We start from the raw sequence: 13,017 nt of genomic DNA on the forward strand, positions 1-13,017 counted from the left end.
TTCTGGGTTCCATGAGGCCCCGCTGTGTCACAATGGACACTGGGTTCCATGGGCTGGGAAGAGCAGAGGTGGGAAGAGGCTGGGCCATTGTCCCTGGCTGTGCTGCTGTGCTGGGAGTCTCTTCCCTCCAGCTGTGCCCACAGGCACTGTCCCTGCAGAGCCAGAGAAGGGCTGAGGAACAAACCTTGGACACACAAGTCAGGGCAGACCCTCATTTTTATTCAAATGCACAGGGAAGAAGCCTCCTGGAAGTCTTTGTGTTTTCAAAGAAAGGCAGATGTTCATGTAGAAATGCTAAGAGCAGTACTACAGGGTTTTATAAAAAATAGCATAACACGAGAAAAAGAAGAAAAGAAGGCACCAATGAAGAAATGGACAAATAGGAAAAAAGAAAGCTGAGATTGTAAAGAGTTACATTCTGAAGGTTCTGGAGCAGAAAAGAGAGAGTTTATTCCTTCTGAAAAGATACAGTCATCATTTTCCTCAGGGCATCCTTGAGCTCCTGGTTCCTCAGGCTGTAGATGAGGGGATTCAGGGCTGGAGGCACCACCAAGTACAGAACTGACACATCCAGTGATGGGGACGAGATGGAGGGGGGCTTCAGGTGAGCAAATGTGCCCGTGCTGATAAACAGAGAGAGCACGGCCAGGTGAGGGAGGCACGTGGAAAAGGCTTTGTGCCGGCCCTGCTCAGAGGGGATCCTCAGCATGGCCCTGGAGATCTGCACATAGGAGAAAAGCATGAACACAAAACAAGTGCAGGGCTTTGCAGATGGACACGTAGCGCTCGTAGCACATGATGGTGAGGAGGAAATCCTCTGTTCCAAGAAAGAAGACAATCAGAAACACCTGAGCAGCACATGCTGTGTAGGAGACGTGCCTGGTGCCCCAGAGGGAATTGTGCATGGCTTTGGGGACAGTGGTGCAGCTGGAGCCCAGGTCGGTGAGGGCCAGGCTGAGCAGGAAGAAGAACATGGGGCTGTGCAGGTGCTGGCCGCAGGCTCCGGCGCTGATGATGAGGCCGTTGCCCAGGAGGGCAGCCAGGGAGATGCCCAGGAAGAGGCAGAAGTGCAGGAGCTGCAGCTGCCGCGTGTCTGCCAATGGCAGCAGGAGGAAGGGGCTGATGGAGCTGCTGTTGGACACTGCTGTGTCTGGCCATGGGCACCTGTTCATGGAGAAAGGACAGTGACAAGTCAGGACAGGCTGCTTGGAGCCAAACCTGTGCCATTCCCTGCACACTGTCCCGCTGAGACTGCCCCACCCTTGTTCCTGCTCTGGGAAAACCTTCAGCCAGTTCCCTGCCTGAGCTCCACTTGTGCTGTGTGAGTGTGCCAGGAGCAGCCAGGCCTGAGCGTGGGGGCTCTCGAGGAGCCATCCCTGCCCCGCTGCCCTGGGTTTGTGGCCGTGTGGCAGAGGGACAAGGCTGGAGAGTCAGGATTTGTCAGTGCAATCCCTCCTAGAAAGGCTTGGTAGCAGTTTTACTCTCAGTTCCACAGGACAGGGATGCAGGAGTGAGTTTTTGGAAATGTTTTCCTACCCACACATCATTCCTGATTCTCTGAGGTCAGAAATCCCCAGCATTTCTGCTGCACTCCACATTTGCCACTGAGAGAGGTGAGAGGCAAAGGATTCCCTGTGGCTCAGGGCAAGCTGAGGGGCTGCATGGGCTTGTCCCCAGCTGGCCTGGGCTTGGCCCTTTGGCTGCAGGCAGAGCACAATCACACTCCCGGCTCACCCTGGGATAAACCAGACCCTGCCCAGAGCAGAGGCATCCCTGAATGTCTCACCCTCTCTAAAGGTCTCTGAGCAAGGGCTCAGCACCCCCTTCTGCCAGGGACACTCACGCTGCCCTTGGCAAACCCAGCAGCATTTCCTCAGCTGTGGCATGTCTGCACTTCCCTGGGGGACATTCAGGGGACTTGGAGAGGCTCTGGCACAGATTTGCACCCAGGAGGGCAGCTCAGAGCTTGGAAGGACACCGTGAGGGGAGCTCTGGGTGTACCCACGATGGTATCTCAGGGAGGGAGGCTCAGCTCCTTCCCCTTTCCCATGGACTGCTTTGCCCACAGCCCCACAGCCGCGCAGACGCAGCACAAGGAGTGTAATGAACCTCTCAGGGCTTGGTGCTGAGGCCTTGAACATCAGTCCCTGACAGGGACTGGCAGAAACCTCTCAAGAATTCTGAGTCAGATTCAAACTCCAAAATTCCTGATACCGTTAATGGGTCCCAGTGAGGGACACGACTGAGAAAGTGTCCCCAGGCTCTGGTCAGAGCAGAGAACTGGAGGCAGGGATGACAGGTGGGGACAAAGAGAAGCCAAGTCTTGGTGCCCTGGGGCACAGCAGCCTCTGTGCCACCAAGGGCTGGGAGGAGACACCTTGTCCTGAGGCCCTGGGGCCTCCTGGGCACAGCCCCAGCAAGGCTGGGCATTGTCACCCCCCTTGTCCTGCCCTCAGCATCCCCCCACATCCCAGTGGCCTCAGGGATCTGCTGGAAGGAGTCCCTGGGGAGCCTTGGTCAGGAATGGCCCTGGGGGCTCCTGAATGCTCCCAGGGATTGCAGGTTTTCCAAAGGACTTTGGCTTTGGCTTTTGCCTGAGAGTGTCTGAGAGCCTTGTGCAATCCTGGCCTCCAATTATCTGCTTTAATTAGTCCCTGGAAAGCCTTTGTCAGTAACAACACTCAGTGGAGCTCATTAATGCTTCAGGGAACTTCCATTATATTAAGTACTTGGTGCTTCCCTTTTGATACCAACACTATGAGAGGTTTGTGCAATCAAGGCCTCCAATTATCTGCTTTAATGAGTCCCTTGAGAGCTTTGTTTTGACACTCAGTGGGGCTCATTAATGCTCTGAGGTACTGAAGGATTTTAAGGTGCTCTGTATTTTCCTTCCCACACTGAGTCTCTGAGAGGTTTTTGTGCAATCCTGGCCTCCAGTTCTCTCCTCTAAGGTGTCCATGAAGAGCCTGTATTGGTCATGGACCTCAGTGGGACCCATTAATGCCTCAAGACACTTTGGGGTGCTTCCCCTGATTTTGACTCTTGAAGGGCTTGTGCAATCTCCTTTAAGGCCCTGAGGTTCCAGGGCTCAGCATCAAATGCACCACGGGGCTCATTAGGATCAAGCAAGTCCTGACAAACCACGGCTCAGCCTTGATTTCCCTCTGCTCGAGTGCAGTTCATTAGGAAAGTTTCCTACTGCAGTTGTGGAGAAATATTTCAAAGAGCTTCCAATAAATACATACTCTTATGTTAAAGGGTGTATCTCATTGCTGTTCTCTTTAGAGAAGAGGTGATTGCAGCATTCTGTGATCAATATTGATGCAAGGTCTCTCCTCAGGAGGCATGGCCTGGTCACAGAAGCTGTGCCTTGAGGTCTGGCCCAGTGTGGACAACGCTGCTCCACATCCCCAACCCCATCCTGTCTCTCCTCACTCACCTGGGACCTGCTTTGCTTGGAGAACTGGCTGCACTCAGCCAAGCAGGGGTTTCTTTCATTTTTTTTAAAGAATCTAAAATTCCTAAGTTTCCCCACTGAAAACAGGCACCCTCCTCAAAGTGTGCCAAGCCCAAGGTGCCACCAAGACCACTCCAGGCGTGCCCTGGGCCAGCTGTGCGGGTGGATTATCATCCCAACCTGCACTGGGCCATTGCAAGGGACTGTGGTCATGGACACTGACCGATGCTGTGGCCATGGACACTGACCCCCACCACAGGGGTTGGATGCCATGGCAACCCTCAGCAGTTCCAGTTCCCTTGGAAAGCCCCCCAGGCCCCATTGCTGCTGTCAGGGTCCGTGGCCACTTGCACACAGACCTGTGGCTGCCCTCGGCTGCCATGGCAGCCCTCAGGACAGAGCGGTGCCGGGGCTGGTGCCAGCTACAATTGCAGTGACACTCGCTGATGCCCTCAGGTGCCACGGCAGCGGCCACAGGGACCCGTTCCTCACTTTGGTGCCACGGACACCAACGCTTGGCCCCGCTGCCATGGGCATTGGCACGGTCACCTGCACTCAGGGCCCGTGGCCGGGCACTGCTGCCATGGACACGGGCACAGAGCCCTGGGCCAGAGTCGGCTGCCATGGCAACCAGCTCAAGGTCCTGTGGCCAGGGCTGGGGGCATGGAAAGGAGCCCATGGAGCTGTGGTGATGGTGGATGGCTGTAGCAGGGGGGTGTCCCCGGAGCAGGGGAATCCAGCCAGAGTCATGACACGAACACTGGTACGATTTGAGCATCATGCTCCAGTTTCTTGTTTACTTCCACCAAGTTATACTTTGCAAAGATTCACGCCCTATTCCCACAAGACAGCCTCGAAGCAGCGGGGGAGCTGACCACTGTATACCCCTTCCCAAGGCTGTTCAAGGCTGCCAGCTAGCAGGTGCCTTGCAAGCCTGTTTTCAGCCTGAGGCCCCGTCAGGGGTACTTGTGCAACAGCCCTGGGATGCCCAAGCCCTCCTGGGGTATCCTATATTCCACAAGGAATCCCTCTACACATCCCCTGTTTTCTTTTTGGGCAACCCAGGCCTGGTCGATGATTTTTCGCAGCCCCGCTTTAAGGCAAAAAATATACACCCAAGTATTTTTAAACCTAAAATAACTCCAAATAGCAATCATCAGCCTTCTACTACCAAGGTACGCAGCCATCCGGTGATACCCAGACCCTTAAGCCAATCTCCAATAGGGTCGTCTGTCTCCTGAAGGATGTGTAGGCCCCTCTGGAGGTCAGAGGGGTGCTTGTGAATTGGGACAGAATGGTCAGAAAGATTCATACAGCACATACCAAAACCAAGAAGAAGAATCCAAAGTTTCCAGGGTTTACTCACACAAATCAGTCGCTTAGGGATCGGGGATCGTTCTGCTCACAATTCCCCACCATTATGTTGCAGTGGGGATACTGCAACATGCATATATCAAACCAGGAGTCCCGTGGAAAGGAAATATATATGGACAGACAGATTCTTGATAGCTGTTTCAGAGATGTTTATTTCTCCAGCTGCATGGCCGGAGCTCTGCAGAGGAACTCTCCCAGTCACGGGACCAAGGGTCCTTCTGCCCGCGCAGGGGAACACAAACCAACCAATGGGGAACGAGGATGAGCAGGGGCAGGGAAACCACGTGCCTCCCGCCCAGGGCCCCTCTCCCAGGGCTACACGGCGGGGGAGGAGACCCCCAACACCCCAACCCCAATCCCAGCCCCTTCCTTAACCCTCAGCCCCAAACCAAATCCCACGTTTAGCCCCAGCTGCAATCCCGGCTGCAATTCCAGCCCCTGCCCCAGCCTCCAGCGTTATCCCAAGTCCCACGTTCAGCTCTAACTCCAAACCCAGCCCCAATTCCAACTCTAACCCCAACCCCAGTGCCAAATTTAGTCCTAACTCCAGCCTCAACACCAGCCCCAGTCCACACTCCAGTCCCACATTTAGCTCTGTGACCGCCTCCGAGATCCACACGTAAGAATAGACAAAGCCCAGGCAGAGCCCTCTCTCCTTTCCAGTGCTGGGTGACATTAACTCTTTTAGTGCTGTGAAGAGCTGAAAACCTGAGGGAAAAGAAAGAGGAGATGCTTAAAGCTGAAATTCTGTTGGAAAGCTATGATGTATCAGAGCACCCGTTGTAATTTCATGAAGGCATGGGGGGTGGAGCATTCAACTTGTGCTTGACAGCAAAAGCACCTGCGCTGAGATAGGCAGATGCTGAAGCAGCTGTAATTTCATGAGAAGTTTGAATAGGGAGAGATGGAAGCGATGAGGACTTTTGCTCCAAATGGAAAAGGAGAAGACCTCAGTTCCTAGAGATGCTCCCAGAGATAGTCCTAGAGATGAAGATGAGGAATACCCTTTGCTCCCAGGCAAGGAGAAGGGCCTCTGATCTTAGAGATGAAATGCTCCCAGATATGGGTGAAGAGAACTTTTATTTCTGGACGGCTCAACCGTAAAATTGCACCCCAGTAGCTCAAGATTGGACCCTCGAAAGCAGTTGTGGGAAAAGCTGCAGGTCGTGGGAGGGGACTCTCAATGATGAGAGCAGAGAACCAACCTGGGCGGCTGTCTCGTTGTGATAATGTTTTCATAGCATGGGCAAGAGAGACTCCTCTTCCTAAATGGACTGAATAAGGTTATTATGGAAGTGGTAAACAGAGTGAACATCTCAAGGGTCGTCTTTTTACATTGTCAGTGGGAGAAGGGAGCAAGGTGGGGGGTGGGGGGGAGGAGAAGTATTCTGAAGGTGTGGTATGATTTTTTTTCTTCTTTTAGGTCTGTTCATAAACTTGTTTATATTCTTTCAAGTTTGGTGCCTGCTTTGCATTTCTCCTAATTCTTCTCTCACAGAAGGTAAACAGTAATGAGTATTTTGGACCAAACCACTACACACCTTTAGCCCTGACCCCAGTCCCAGCTCTAAGCCCACCCTCAGCCCTGCCCCCAGCCCCCTCTCAGCCTAATCCAGCCCAAATTATGGTTTCAGTGCAACCCCTCCCCCACCCCATTCCTGGCCCCGCCCCTGCCTGAAGCCACGCCCACCCCATCCCTCTCAGAACCTGCACCCTCTCGGCCAACCGTGTTTCTTTCTAATCTTCTTTGCTCCGCCCCTCATTATTTGTACCTCGGCATCCATTGGCTGATGCCATGGGGCGCGGGGCTCCCATGCCCATATAAAGGGGTGATCGGGGGCCGTTGTTTAGTGCGGGATCCGGTGCTGCTGAGGCGCAGAGGAGCAGGGAGAGAGGAGTCCCCTGGGGACCAGAGAAAGGTTATGGAACCTCATGGAACCATGGCTCTACTATGCCACGAGAGGGCCTAATGGAGCTCAGGAGACCACAGTGAGGTTATGGAACTTCATGGAAAAAAGCCTTAAAATGACACAGCGTGGCCTCACAGAACCCAGGATACCATAACCACTGTATAGAACCTCACGGAACCAAGGCTGCGGTGGGACACCAGCGGCTCCTCGTGGAACCCAATAGTCCACAGTGAGGTTTTAGAAACCCATGGAACCAAGGCTCTATAGGGACAAAGCAGGGCCTCACAGAACGCACGAGACCATTCTGAGGCTGTGGAATCCCATGGAACCAAGCCTCCAATATGTTTCAGCAGGGCATAACACAGCTCAGGAGACCACAGTGAGGTATTGGAACCTCATGGAACCAAGGCTCGGATTTGACACAGCGAGGCCTCATGGAATAAAAGAGACCACAGTGGAGTTCTGGAACCCAGTGGAACCAGGGCTCTACTGTGACTCAACGGAGCTTCATGGAACCAAAGAGAGCACAGCTGTGGAATATGGGATTACATTTGTTGAAGTGGTTGAGGCTTATGCTCAGCAGAAGGCCCTGTGGGAAAGGACCCTCTGCGGGCTGGGCGGTTGGAAGTTGGGTGAGGGGTGAGAGGCAGCTGCGAGTGAGGAGAGAGTCGGTTGAGTGACAGTTGGCAGAGGGACTGTGATTGGCTGGAGGAAGGTGTGCACAGCATATGAGCAGGAAGCTGATTGGCTGATAGGACGTGTGGCCCGCAGCACGGCAGCTGTGCCAGCCAATGGGTGCCCTTCTGCTGTTAAGTTCTGTTATGGTTCTTCAGTTTGGTTTCAGTTGAGAGGGTGGGTATAAAGAGGGGGTGATTTTTGGAAATAAAGGGATCTTCTTGGGACATACAAGGGGGTCTGTTGTCTTTGTTCCCCATTGCTGCAAATGGCTGGCCCGAATCGGGACCAATAAAAGCGGTGAAGGGTGTGCATCGCTCCGGTAGCGATATCCGCTGTGTTAGGAATTGGTTGACCAGGAAGAGTTCGGGGAAGGAACTCAAGGAATCCAAGTGCGCGCACCTCACCTATCAGGTGAGTAACCAGTGGAAGTAATATGGGAGGTGGAGTATCCCTGGACCAAAGAAGGAGATTGGACCTGTATGGCGGCTCCTACATCGGCAAACTACTGATATTGCTGATGTGAAATTAAGCACCCTGCTGGACGGGGTGTCCAATCACGTTAGAGATTTTCCCTTCAGTGGGCCCCTTCAATCAGAAGCCTGGCAAGCGGTAGGGCAGAGACTTTTTGAGATCGCCCGGGACAGCGATGCTGAAGCTTGCAGGCACCTCGCTTCTTGGGAAACGACTGTGGCGGACTTTAAGTGAAGTTGCGCGGATGTTGGCCATTACGCGGCCTCAGAAGCTGATTCCCCTGAGCCCTCAGCGCCACCAGGACTTGTATCCGATGAATCTGGCTACCCCGAGATTAACCCATCCCCTAGGGAATTGCTTTACTCGATAAAAAAATCCCTACACAGTTGGCCTCCTCAGCGCAGAACTCCCAGACCGTGAGCAAGCATCGGACTCCCTTCCTGCCCAGAATGATGATGTTGTAAGCCAGCAGTGGTGGAAGTGTGGGGAAGCCGTAATGGAGGAGGGTGACCTGGCAGTCGTTACTGCCTGTCCGGTTATATATGCGCCAAAGCAACGCCCGGCCTACAGGGAACTAGACTATAAAGTAATCAAAGAACTGAGGACGCTAGTAAAGGAAAGCGGCGTCTCCTCCTGTCACGTCCTAACTTACCTAGAGTCCATAAGTGCCACGTACGTCCTCGTACCTAATGATTGCAAAAGCATAATGAGAATGATCTTGACAGTGACGCAGTTTGCAGGCTGGCTCACCGACTACCGTGAGCTGTGTACTACCCAGGCGGAAGTGCTGCGAGACAGAAATCCACCCATCGTTGCCGCACAGCTGACCGGAGAGGGTCCGTATGCAGTCCCTACAGCGCAGACAGGCTATCCGCGTGACGTATATGATATCATCACCCGCCTAGCCCTGCAAGCCCTGCGGCGACTCTCGGGGATGGGTATTGATGCTAACGTGTCTCCTGCTAAGATCTTACAGGGCCCGGCGGAGTTATTTGTACAGTTCCTGGACAGAATGCAAGCCACGCTCTCCCGGAGAGCCGGTAACGATGAGGCCAGAGCTATTCTGTTGCAGCAGCTTGCTTTGTAAATGCAAATGAAGACTGCAGAAAAGCATTGCTCGCTGTTCATAACCCGCACACTTGCGACGTAGCAGATACGCTTTGAGCATGCCAAAAGGTGGGTTCTTCCACTCATGGAACCAAGGCTCTGATGTGACACCGCAGGGCCTATGTGAACACAGGAGTCCATTGTGATTCTATGGAATCTCATGGACCAAGGCGCCAACGTGCCACAGCGGAGCCTCATGGAACCAGGAGACCACAGCCACCAAATGGAACCTCATGCAATTAAGCATCCAGTGGGACAGAGCGGGGCCTAATGCAGCTCAAGACTGAGTCCATAGTGAGGTTATGGAACCTCATGGAACCAAGGCATAAAGTTGTCAGGGACTGAAATGGTTCATGCCTTAAACATTGCTATGAAGGAGTTTTGCCCATTCTAGCAAAAACTGTATCAAGAAGCTACAGCCACAGAAGCCCACCCCTCCTTGAAGATGCCTGACTGGCACTTTGGACTGGGAGTTCAGTCACAGAGCTAAGATAAAGGGGACACTATTGTGCAATCATCTCAGGTTCTAGGCAGAAGTAATCAAGGCTGAGGGAAAAGAACGCATCCACAAGAAAACCAAACAGCGCAAAATTATGCCTGGCTGGGTTTGGGGGGGAGGAGACCACAGTCCACAGAGGCCAGGTTTACACAGACTCCCCTGCCACTGAGGGGGGACGAGGAGCTTTCAGGTCTGTGGTGCTACCTCTGGTCAGAGGCACTGAACACCCATCCTCCCTTACACAAACTGGCCCAGCTGTGAAACCTCCAACACTGGAAAGGCCATATCCATGGGACATTCACATGAGAGGCAGCTGAGGAGGTGTCATAATCCATCAAAGACCTCCCAAAATGCTCCCAAAATTATTCCTGAGGCCTTGCTCCACAGGACTGCACACGATGCCAAGTGATGCCCCAGACCCAGAGTCTGCTGCAAGAGACAGTGTCCAAGTGCCCTCCCCCAGGTGCCTTCTTTCTACTAGGCCTGGCAATGTTTTTGTGGCCCTGGTGTTCCATGAGGCCCCTCTCTATAACAACTGGCCCTTGGATCCATGAGATTCCATTGCGTCACAAAGATGTTCTGGGTTCCATGAGGCCCCGCTGTGTCACAATGGACACTGGGTTCCATGGGCTGGGAAGAGCAGAGGTGGGAAGAGGCTGGGCCATTGTCCCTGGCTGTGCTGCTGTGCTGGGAGTCTCTTCCCTCCAGCTGTGCCCACAGGCACTGTCCCTGCAGAGCCAGAGAAGGGCTGAGGAACAAACCTTGGACACACAAGTCAGGGCAGACCCTCATTTTTATTCAAATGCACAGGGAAGAAGCCTCCTGAAAGTCTTTGTGTTTTCAAAGAAAGGCAGATGTTCATGTAGAAATGCTAAGAGCAGTACTACAGGGTTTTATAAAAAATAGCATAACACGAGAAAAAGAAGAAAAGAAGGCACCGATTAAGAAATGGACAAATAGGAAAAAACCAGCTGAGATTGTAAAGAGTTACATTCTGAAGGTTCTGGAGAAGAAAAGAGAGAGTTTATTCCTTCTGAAAAGATACAGTCATCATTTTCCTCAGGGCATCCTTGAGCTCCTGGTTCCTCAGGCTGTAGATGAGGGGCTTCAGGGCTGGAGGCACCACCGAGCACAGAACTGGCACATCCAGGGATGGGGACGAGGTGGAGGGGGGCTTCAGGTGAGCAATGTGCCAGTGCTGATAAACAGAGAGAGCACGGCCAGGTGAGGGAGGCACGTGGAAAAGGCTTTGTGCCGGCCCTGCTCAGAGGGGATCCTCAGCACGGCCCTGGAGATCTGCACATAGGAGAAAAGCATGAACACAAAACAACCCAAAAAAGGAAAAGTACTAAAAGCAAGAAGCCCAAATTCCCTCAGGTATGTGTCTGAGCAGGAGAGCCTGAGGATGTGTGGGATTTCACAGAAGAACTGGCCCAGGGCATTGCCCTGGCACAGGGGCAGGGAAAATGTATTGGCCGTGTGCAGCAGAGCATTGAGAAAGGCACTGGCCCAGGCAGCTGCTGCCATGTGGGCACAAGCTCTGCTGCCCAGGAGGGTCCCGTAGTGCAGGGCTTTGCAGATGGACACGTAGCGCTCGTAGCACATGATGGTGAGGAGGAAATCCTCTGTTCCAAGAAAGAAGACAATCAGAAACACCTGAGCAGCACATCCTGTGTAGGAGACGTGCCTGGTGCCCCAGAGGGAATTGTGCATGGCTTTGGGGACAGTGGTGCAGATGGAGCCCAGGTCGGTGAGGGCTGAGCAGGAAGAAGAACATGGGGCTGTGCAGGTGCTGGCCGCAGGCTCCGGCGCTGATGATGAGGCCGTTGCCCAGGAGGGCAGCCAGGGAGATGCCCAGGAAGAGGCAGAAGTGCAGGAGCTGCAGCTGCCGCGTGTCTGCCAATGGCAGCAGGAGGAAGGGGCTGATGGAGCTGCTGTTGGACACTGCTGTGTCTGGCCATGGGCACCTGTTCATGGAGAAAGGACAGTGACAAGCCAGGACAGGCTGCTTGGAGCCAAACCTGTGCCATTCCCTGCACACTGTCCCGCTGAGACTGCCCCACCCTTGTTCCTGCTCTGGGAAAACCTTCAGCCAGGTCCCTGCCTGAGCTCCACTTGTGCTGTGTGAGTGTGCCAGGAGCAGCCAGGCCTGAGCGTGGGGGCTCTCGAGGAGCCATCCCTGCCCCGCTGCCCTGGGTTTGTGGCCATGTGGCAGAGGGACAAGGCTGGAGAGTCAGGATTTGTCAGTGCAATCCCTCCTAGAAAGGCTTGGTAGCAGTTTTACTCTCAGTTCCACAGGACAGGGATGCAGGAGTGAGTTTTTGGAAATGTTTTCCTACCCACACATCATTCCTGATTCTCTGAGGTCAGAAATCCCCAGCATTTCTGCTGCACTCCACATTTGCCACTGAGAGAGGTGAGAGGCAAAGGATTCCCTGTGGCTCAGGGCAAGCTGAGGGGCTGCATGGGCTTGTCCCCAGCTGGCCTGGGCTTGGCCCTTTGGCTGCAGGCAGAGCACAATCACACTCCCGGCTCACCCTGGGATAAACCAGACCCTGCCCAGAGCAGAGGCATCCCTGAATGTCTCACCCTCTCTAAAGGTCTCTGAGCAAGGGCTCAGCACCCCCTTCTGCCAGGGACACTCACGCTGCCCGTGGCAAACCCAGCAGCATTTCCTCAGCTGTGGCATGTCTGCACTTCCCCGGGGGACATTCAGGGGACTTGGAGAGGCTCTGGCACAGATTTGCACCCAGGAGGGCAGCTCAGAGCTTGGAAGGACACCGTGAGGGGAGCTCTGGGTGCACCCACGATGGTATCTCAGGGAGGGAGGCTCAGCTCCTTCCCCTTTCCCATGGACTGCTTTGCCCACAGCCCCACAGCAGCACAGACACAGCACAAGGACTGTAATGAACCTCTCAGGGCTTGGTGCTGAGGCCCTGAACATCAACCCTGACAGGGACTGGTAGAAACCTCTCAAGAATTCTGAGTCAGATTCAAACTCCAAAATTCCTGATACCGTTAATGGGTCCCAGTGAGGGACACGACTGAGAAAGTGTCCCCAGGCTCTGGTCAGAGCGGAGAACTGGAGGCAGGGATGACAGGTGGGGACAAAGAGAAGCCAAGTCTTGGTGCCCTGGGGCACAGCAGCCTCTGTGCCACCAAGGGCTGGGAGGAGACACCTTGTCCTGAGGCCCTGGGGCCTCCTGGGCACAGCCCCAGCAAGGCTGGGCACTGTCACCCCCCTTGTCCTGCCCTCAGCATCCCCCCACATCCCAGTGGCCTCAGGGATCTGCTGGAAGGAGTCCCTGGGGAGCCTTGGTCAGGAATGGCCCTGGGGGCTCCTGAATGCTCCCAGGGATTGCAGGTTTTCCAAAGGACTTTGGCTTTGGCTTTTGCCTGAGAGTGTCTGAGAGCCTTGTGCAATCCTGGCCTCCAATTATCTGCTTTAATTAGTCCCTGAAGAGCCTTTGTCAGTAACAACACTCAGTGGGGCTCATTACAGCTTCAAGGTACTTCTGTTT

The 13,017-nt window shown here is 54.0% G+C and overlaps 1 protein-coding gene and 1 pseudogene across 2 annotated transcripts; both read right to left on the reverse strand.

The window, feature by feature from the left end:
• Positions 1 to 448: 448 nt before the first annotated feature.
• Positions 449 to 3,839, reverse strand: LOC309584171 (olfactory receptor 14J1-like; the record flags this gene model as incomplete). Its single annotated transcript, XM_082300113.1, has 3 exons — positions 449 to 721; positions 849 to 1,164; positions 3,817 to 3,839. The coding sequence occupies 3 exons, from the start codon at positions 3,837 to 3,839 to the stop codon at positions 449 to 451; spliced, it is 612 nt and encodes a 203-aa protein (XP_082156239.1).
• A 6,681-nt stretch (positions 3,840 to 10,520) lies between these two features.
• On the reverse strand, positions 10,521 to 11,471 carry LOC309584172 (olfactory receptor 14J1-like; annotated as a pseudogene). Its single transcript has one exon. The product of its transcript is annotated as an olfactory receptor 14J1-like (transcript).
• Between the last annotated feature and the right edge of the window lie 1,546 nt (positions 11,472 to 13,017).

The sequence above is a fragment of the Coloeus monedula genome (genome assembly GCF_965178545.1).
Source record: "Coloeus monedula genome assembly, chromosome: 37".
In the NCBI taxonomy this organism is placed as follows: Eukaryota; Metazoa; Chordata; class Aves; order Passeriformes; family Corvidae; genus Coloeus; species Coloeus monedula.